The 8883-nt window shown below is 37.4% G+C and overlaps 1 protein-coding gene across 1 annotated transcript; it reads left to right on the plus strand.

Annotated features, from left to right (window-relative positions):
* The first annotated feature begins 5308 nt into the window (after positions 1 to 5308).
* Positions 5309 to 8547, plus strand: LOC130974034 (CBS domain-containing protein CBSX6). Its single transcript, XM_057898757.1, has 2 exons — positions 5309 to 6175; positions 7453 to 8547. The coding sequence occupies exons 1-2, from the start codon at positions 5835 to 5837 to the stop codon at positions 8387 to 8389; spliced, it is 1278 nt and encodes a 425-aa protein (XP_057754740.1). The 5' UTR covers positions 5309 to 5834; the 3' UTR covers positions 8390 to 8547.
* The last annotated feature ends 336 nt before the right edge of the window (positions 8548 to 8883 follow it).

An 8883-nucleotide genomic window follows, 5' to 3' on the forward strand; every position in this document is an offset into this window, starting at 1 on the left:
GAGGATGGGAGGTAGCCACTGACAACGGTGAAACCCTTGCATAAGCTTGCCATGGAAAGGAGTAAGAAGGATTGGATGAAGACAGTAGGAAAGCAGAGAGACGGAAGGGAAGGCATCTTCATACGCTTATCTGAAGTTCCTACCAATGAATTACATAAGTACCTCTATCTTTATCTTTATGCTTTATTTGTATATCACTATACCCATTTGAGTCTGCCTGGCTAAGATTTACAAGGTGACCATAGCTTGCTTCATACCAACAATCTCCGTGGGATCGACCCTTACTCGCGTAAGGTTTATTACTTGGACGACCCAGTGCACTTGCTGGTTAGTTGTGCAAAGTTGTGTAGTGATCACAATTTCGCGCACCAATTTCCTTTTTTAATTTTAAAATAAAATCAAATCTTTCTCTTTTGTGATGTCAAGTCATTTCAAGTCAAATTTGAAGGTGATGCAGTTGCGTGGTTTGTGAAAGTTTCTTTTAGGTGCGGTTACCAATACTCCTTCTCTTCCTCACCTTCTCCTCCTATCTCTCCTCCTCGCACTGACCCCGTGGCACGGACCAAGACCACACCCAGATATTCTGCCTCTGCCAAGCTGACACCACCACCAAAGGTACCTCCTTCAAATCCTAGTTCTTCGAAACCAAGCTCATCCAAAGGCAAACACCCGGCTGCTGAAGAACCAGTTCTCGAGCCAACTCAGCCTCAACCTAGGTCGGTTCCCTTGCATTCTCAAAGAGGTAAAACTCATCTTCCTCTCAAATCTGTTAGAGAACCAGATATTGATCTTTTTGCTCATAAATCCCACTTCATGACGTCTCACTCCAACTATAATCCTTATAAATTTAGGTCTGCCATGAATAATGACTTTTATGATGGAGTTATTAAGTACCATACCCTGTGTCCCTTTTTTCTTGCTGATTTACCAACTTTGAAAAAGAAAGGTTTTTCTTTTGTTGAAAATTTGAAGTTTCTGGACTGGAATCACCTTTTTAACATCAAAAAGCCTATGTATCCTCTTTTGGTCAAAGAGTTTTATGCAAACATGACATATCATGAGGGCAGTGTTCATTCTTATGTTAAGGGCAGAGACATTGTTTTAAATGATGAAACAATCAGTGATTCTTTAAAGTATACTGATGTTGGGCCGTGTGCTTATATTTCTGTTAAGTGGGATAAAGGAGTTGGTATTTCTTACAATGATGCTTTGGCTCATATTTGTGAACATGTTTCCTTGATTAATGGCATTACACCCACTCACAAAGCCCTAGAATATGAACGTGCTCAGTTGCACCGAATTGTTAACCACATCATTCTTCCTCAAAATGGTTCATATCAAAGGGTTTCTTACACTGACACTCTTATTTTATATGCCTTGCTCACCAAAACAAAAATTTCATTTGCTTATTTGATGGTTAGATACATGTTTGACTCTGTTAGAAGTGAGAAAGACAAAGCCCTTCTGTATGTCATGTTTCTAACTTGTGTTTTTGAGTATTTTGGTGTTGACTTGTTCAATGAGGATTATGAAAATAAACATTCATATCTAAAAGGGGGTGATTCAGTGAAACAGCAAAAAGGACCAACTCGTTCTGAGAGAGTGGTCTTGGATGATGAAGATGATGACTTTATTCCTGAGGAATCTCTTCCTCCTTCTACCGAGGGCACTTCCATCTCCTTTGGACAAAAATCTGCTCTACTAAATGTTATCAAAGATGTGGTCCAGGAGTTTGTCTCCTAATCCAATCACCTGATTGCCATGAGCAAGGAAGAAAGGAAGCTAGCAAGCAAGCATGAGAATTTCCTCCGAAAATCAAGGGATAGGGTGGCTGTGTTCATGACGTTCATTGACAACCTTCAAAAGGATGAAGACCCTACCACTGATGCTGATGAGGAAGCTGATTTGGAGAAAAATGGTTCAGATACCTAGATTTGTCTCGTGAAACTGCTGCAGTCTGCTCTCTTTTTTGTCTCATAAAAACTGTCTCTTTTGATACTTTGGATCTTATGTTTTTTATTTTCGGATGACTGTAATACCTTAATAACTGCTGCATTTTCTTTTAATTTATTTGATATTCTGGGATATGTTCTAACCTTTCTTGCAGGATTTATGGTGCTGTTTTTCTTGATCTTGCTTATGCTCCACCCTTGATGACAAAAGGGAGGAGTAATAGCTGAAGCTGAATTTGAATGCTGAATTTTATTGCTGCTACTGTGTTTTTTGTGAATTTTGTTTGGTTGACTGTTGCTGATAGTTTTGAGCATATAAATTTTGATTTCAAATGTGCTACTGCAGGGAATGTATTGACATGACTATTGGAACTTGCTTTCATATGTTTTCCCTTGATTAATATTGATGCTTTGATTTTGTTACTAACATAATATGTTTAGTATTGGGCTGGATTTGTAGTGTTGAGTGTTTAAACTCCCTTAGTCAAAATATTTTTGTGTAGCTCTTTATGGTGTTCTCCATAAGTAAATGCAAACAGGAAAGAACAGAAGAGCATTAATCCAGGGAGAGCTAAATTTGAAAAAGAAAGGGGAAGCAACATAAAAGCAAGTAACATCATTCAAAGGGAAGTTTCTTAACTTTAATAAAATTCTTTTCCTTTTGATCATTGTTTTAATTATGTTTGTCATCAAGGGGGAGATTGTTGAGTTAAGAAATTAACTAAATTAATTAATGATGACAAACATTATTTTTGGAAAAAATTATATAACTAATGTTAATTATTCGTAATTAAGCATTGCAGGCCACAAATCAATACAGCAGCCCAAATTGGATGAAATTAGAACAAGGCTAGTGGGCTGATATTACAAACAAAGCCCAAAAGAAAACTAGGCAAGGAACTAACGGGATGAACTTGATACAAACCCGATCCAAGCCCGATTGGTTCTCTCATTCAAACTCTTCCCATGTGCCTTAACCAAAAGCAACGTATAGCTATCTTGTCTCAATCAGAACTCAGAAAAGGAAAGAGAAAAAGCTTAGTCCTTAAGTTGTTCACAGAAGAAGAAAGAAAGAGAAGGTTAAGCAAGAAATATTGAGGTCAAATTAGCAAAAATCAAACCAAATCAAGCTAAGGCAAAGGTTAAAGGTAAACCATTTCCTATTGCATGCATACTGCTTTCCTCTCTTCTTCCCAACACTCTGCAAGTCCGAAATAGGATACAAGGGAAAGATGATTTGTGTCGTTCTCTGCTGTGCATCTATGGTCACAAGTGTGTCTTGGGGGCTAAGTTGTTTTTCAATGGCCAAGATCTGGGTTTACCATTGAAAATGTTTGTTTCTACTGCTCTGTGGCTTTCAGTCAACAAGAGAAGGTCAGAACCAAAGTTTTCATTCCAAGGATTAATGGAAAAAAGTGAGATGGTGGGTTGGTGAAGCACACTGCTCAAGGGTTGACCTAGGGAGAGCAACCCAGCAACATGCAAGGAGATAAAAGAAGATTTTTTGTTCATTCAGAAGGCAAGGAAATAACCAGTGTATTGAGTTTTTGTTCTGAGAAGTGCTCCCTGAGGAAGTTCATCTACTTGGACAGTGTTTTCTTTCAAAGAAGCATTCCGCCAAAAATGAAGAACTGAATCAGAGACATGCAAATCTGGTTTATCACATAACAAAGAGGCTGTTGAAGCATCAATCTCCTTCATATTTTACAGATTGTAATTTATTTTTCAATGTTTATCTTTCTGTATTTTCTTGAGTAAAAAGGCATATTGAGAGAGCTCAAGTTAAAAGCCAATGAGTGGAAAGAGGCTGAGTGAAACTCTTGAGAGAAAAGCATAGAGTTATTTCAGATTTCTTTAGGTAAGTTTGTGTCTTGTATCTAGTACCAGTGAGGTACCTCTTTCTTAGTTGGGTGAGTACTAAGAGTGAAGAGTTAGGTATTAGCATAGCCAATGTCAAGTTAGGTTAGAACTTGAATGTGAGAGGATTGTGTCAATCCTGTGTAATTGGTGTATGTAATACTTTAACTATAGTGGAAATTCCACCACTGTTGTGGTGGAGACTGGACGTAGGTTGCATAGCACAAGGCAACCGAACCAGGATACATGATGGTATTAGCTTTTCTCTTCTCTGCTCTGTTCTGTTTTCTGATATTCATGAGACAAAAATAAATTGTTTCATAAATTTCTGCTGCTGAGTTCAAATAGAATCAAAAACAAAAATTTGCTTTAAAAGTTTAAGTACACTAACTTAAAAGAAAGTCATAAATTCAACCCCCATTCTCTAAGCCTACTACAACCTTCACTTTGCAACTTCAATGTTCACAAAAAGAAAATTTCTCAACTTATTTTCAACCAATTCATACTCCGGAAACTAATGACTATATCTCTCAAGTACTTATCGTCTTTGATTGATCCCATGAATCTAGACAGCAAGTCTGATTTGTTAAGGCCCGTCGCTGTCGTCGCCATCTCCTACCTCCTCTGCCCTATTATTTCTATGGCCACATTGTCCACCACTCCGATAGCTTCTTTCATCTTTTTCTCCAAATTAATGTTAAGTAATCGCTTCAGTTTTCATATGAGCGATGACAGTGACATTGCTTGCTATACTGATAGCTTGGATGTAAGGTGGAAGGTGTCTACCAGCTTGGACCCGGGGAGAGAAGGAATGAAGTATTTGGGGTCCATTCTAAATGAGAATTTACATATGATGTCGAAGGAGAATCTTCTCGTGATATTCTAGTGTCCAACAATCTATATTGCTTGGCAAATAGTGGAGAAAGACGTGCCCTTAAGGTAGTTGTAGAACTTGATCTTGAGAATGTGGTGGACGTTGTCGGGGTTGGAAGTGATGCTGTTATCGAGGATGTATTGGTGTATGCTTTTGGTGAGCAAAGTGGGGAGGAGGTGGATATGACATGTTGAGATAGGTACGACACGTGTGGCAGTTACACTATGGCTTAATTTTGGAGTTGAAGAGGAAGAAGGAGAAGATGAAGAAGAAGATTGTGAAGGTGAAGAATGAGAGTATAAATGTTAAGGTTATACGAGATATGATGAAAATTGGAAGAGAACGGTATTATTTCTGAACAGAGAGAGTCAAGGATCATTTTGTCTTCTGTTAGAGTTGTCAGGGACCATTTTGTCCTTTGTTAAAATTGTCAGGGACTATTTTGTTCTCCATTAGAGTTGACGGAACAAATGACCTAAGTGTCTGATGAAATTAATTGTTAAGAACCAATCAAATAATTAATTTTAGTTAAGAGCTAAAATGTTTGGCTCGAAATTTTTTGAGGAGCAAATCGAGTATATACTCTTAATACTCGGTTAATGTCCTGTTACAAAATAATTGGGTTACTACAATGTGGAGGTAGGGAGCTGATGATCACTGTCACTTTCTCAGGTCCGACCGCGTGATACCTTCATCTTAAATTCCTTCATTTTCTTTTCTTCTCTGTTCTGCCTCTTCGTTTCTTCCGTAGGCCACTCAAAAGTCTCTATAATCTTCTATAAACAACTCAATTCTTAATCTAATATTACAAACCTTTCGGATATTCTTTTTCTTTTTTCTCCCTACTTGATTGATGGGCTTTAACCTTGTTGTGAGGATTCCTCTTCCATGGCAATGGCAAAAGCAAAGGGTCTCTGCTCCTTAACCTCTCTCTCTTCACTTCTCCTTCTCAACTTGATCCTCCTCAGACTACCCATTACAGCACTTGATCTTCTCCTCATCTTCCTCCATACCCTCTTATAGCTCATACCTTTAAAAAATTCATCGTTTTTTTAGGGTTTTCCCCCTAATTTTTTTTCTTTTTTCTTAATTTCCCCTTCTGAAAAATCTAATCTTTGTTGTGAATCCGGTTACCCTTTTGGATTCTGAATATGGCATCGGTGTTCTTGTACCATGTTGTTGGGGATCTCACTGTGGGGAAGCCAGAGATAGTGGAGTTCCATGAGAGTGAGACTGTGGAGACTGCAATCAGAGCAATTGGTGAATCCCCTGAAGGGAGCATACCAATTTGGAAGAAGAGATCTCATGTTGGTATTGAGAACAGTGAGATGAGGCAGCAGAGGTTTGTTGGGATCCTTAATTCATTTGATATAGTTGCTTTCTTGGCTAAGAATCAGTGTCTTGAGGATCAGGACAAGGCATTGAAGACACCTGTTTCTGATGTGGTTGTTCCTAATAATTCTTTGCTTAGATTGGTTGATCCTGCAACAAGGTAAACAAGCAACCTATCCCTACTAAGACTTTTTAGATTTGATCATATGATAATAAATAAAAAATTAAACTATACTTGTTGGGTTGGTATGCTTACCATGTGTTTGTTGAATTGCTTAGTCTATCCACTCAGTTAATCTGGTTCAGGTAAGTTTGTCCAGGGTTTTTACCGACAAGAATTTCGTTGACTTTTGTTGAGCTGGATTAATAGTGAATTGAACTGATGATTGTGCTATTGCTATAGCAATTTTATAGGTTGCTTTGGTGACAATTCTTTGCAAGTGTGCAATGGGATAAGATTCTAATGTTTTCGTGTGCTTTTGTGTCTGATCTTACTGATAGAATGCTTTGTATGGATGGGGGTTGTGTGTGTTTTTGGTATGATTTGTATTGCTAATAGAGATGAGATATTTGGGGAATGTTGTTGCAACATCATATTCTTATAGGCATCTAGGATTAGATGAATCCAATACTAGTATTCGAGATCCTTCCCGGAATATGATTCTGTCAAATTACAAGTATCTCATGCCTCTGAAAGCATAAGTGGCAGATTTGTATTCCCAAGTAATTGTTTCATAACTTTAGTCTTATGCCAAGCACATGTTTCTTAGGTACCCACGTATGGTTTCTCCTACTTATGTAGGAAGTAAATACACCTGTATACCGACTAGAAGTATCCAGAATTATATCGTGTTATCTGGATTTCTGTCCTAAATGTGAATTTGTTGCTTTCTTATATTCATATGAAAATGAAGTTTAAATTTATCAACTATTTGAATTCTTGGAAATAATTGTTTTTGCTTGGTTACCAAATCGGCCCTGGGAAATGGTGTCCAATATATGCTCTGGTTGTAAAAGTCACTATCTCAGGATAAAGTGCACATATTTTAGGGAATTGCCATCTTGTCTTAAGAAAAGAATAAAAACATAGTAACAAAGGAAAATGTTATGAGGTTTTATTAAGCTTAAAAAATCCAATAACTAATATGGAGCTGGTTTTGAATTTAGACATGTATGGTAAAGATCCAATAAATTATTGGTTTTGAGCTAAACAGTTTCCACATTTCCCTCTCATTTTTCATAAGGAAAAAAAAATCCTTAGTCATCTAGTTTAACAAAAATGATTTGATGTTGATCTAAATTCAAAACAAATTCAAGACAAATATGTGTCTCTTGAAGCTAGTTTAAATTTAGGTAGATTTCGTAACTAGTTTTCATTTTTAATATTCTTGGATCAGTTTTCTAATTTGCTTAACACACCCTTAATGTTTCACTTAGGTTGATAGATGCACTGGACATGATGAAGCAAGGTGTGAAACGTCTTCTTGTTCCAAAGAGTGTGGTGTGGAAGGGCATGAGTAAGCGATTCTCGGTTATCTACTATGGCAAGTGGCTTAAGAATTCTGAAACTCCTAGCAGCAGCAGCAACAACCTACCTGCAAACATGAATCGAAACTCTTCATCTTCCAGTGCTGCTATCCGTGACAAGTTCTGCTGTCTCTCTAGAGAAGATGTACTCCGTTTTATCATTGGTTGCCTTGGTGCTCTCGCCCCTCTTCCTCTCACTTCCATTGCTGCTCTCGGAGCAATTAATTCTAACTACAGTTATATCGAATCCTCTTCTCCGGCCATTGAAGCAACTCAAAAGCTTCCTCAAGACCCTACTGCAGTGGCAGTCATTGAAAGCACGCCAGATGGCCAGCGTAAAATCATTGGAGAAATTTCGTCATGCAGGTTATGGAAATGCGACTACCTAGCTGCAGCATGGGCTCTAGCCAATCTCTCATCTGGGCAGTTTGTTATGGGAGTTGAAGACAATGTTACCACAAGGACCCTGCCCGATTTCTCCATAAACTCAGCAGCTGGAGAAAATAATTTAGTTAATGGTGGCAGTCCAAGAAAACCAAAAAAGTTCAGTAGCAGGAGTATCGGGTTCTTCAGTAATTCTGCAAGCCATAGTTTTGGTTCCAGGAGCATGTATCGGGGTAGAAGCGCACCTCTGACATGTAAAGTTACCAGTTCATTGGCTGCAGTCATGGCTCAGATGCTATCTCACAGGGCGACTCATATTTGGGTGACCGAGGATGAGAACGATGAAGTTTTAGTTGGCGTGGTTGGATATGCCGATATTATGGCTGCTGTAACGAAACCACCAACGTCCTTCGTTTCTGCAAATAGATCGACAGAAGCGATTGGAAACGAAATTCAAAGTTGAAATTTTTGTTTCAATTTGTTGATGTTTATGAATCTGTCATATTATGTTAAAGGTGGATTGTGTTGTTTGTACAAGTATGTATTGTTTGATAATAAACATGAATAAGCAGTATTGGAATGAAAATGAAAGAACAATAGCTTTCTGTTCAATGAGTATAATTCTTGCTTTATTTTGGCATCTTAGTTTGAGATGAAAATTTCCTTCATGATCAACATGAATAACATGATAACCCAGTTCAATTGATGTAATCATCTCCCTTATTTAGGTTTTGTTACTTTTGTGAGATTAGGGTCAGAATTCAAAGTTGTTCTCTTAAAACTTGTTTTAAGATGAATTTTGTAGTTCAGAAATAATTTTGTATTCAATCACATAATCTCATATTAACAAAAATAACTATTTTTTAATATAAAAAATATAATAAAAATACAAAATCCAATTGCCTTCCTTTTTCTTAATAAAATTCTGGTTAGCTTAAAAAGAAATAAATAATATTT

This window comes from Arachis stenosperma, chromosome 4 (assembly GCF_014773155.1).
Source record: "Arachis stenosperma cultivar V10309 chromosome 4, arast.V10309.gnm1.PFL2, whole genome shotgun sequence".
NCBI lineage: Eukaryota > Viridiplantae > Streptophyta > Magnoliopsida > Fabales > Fabaceae > Arachis > Arachis stenosperma.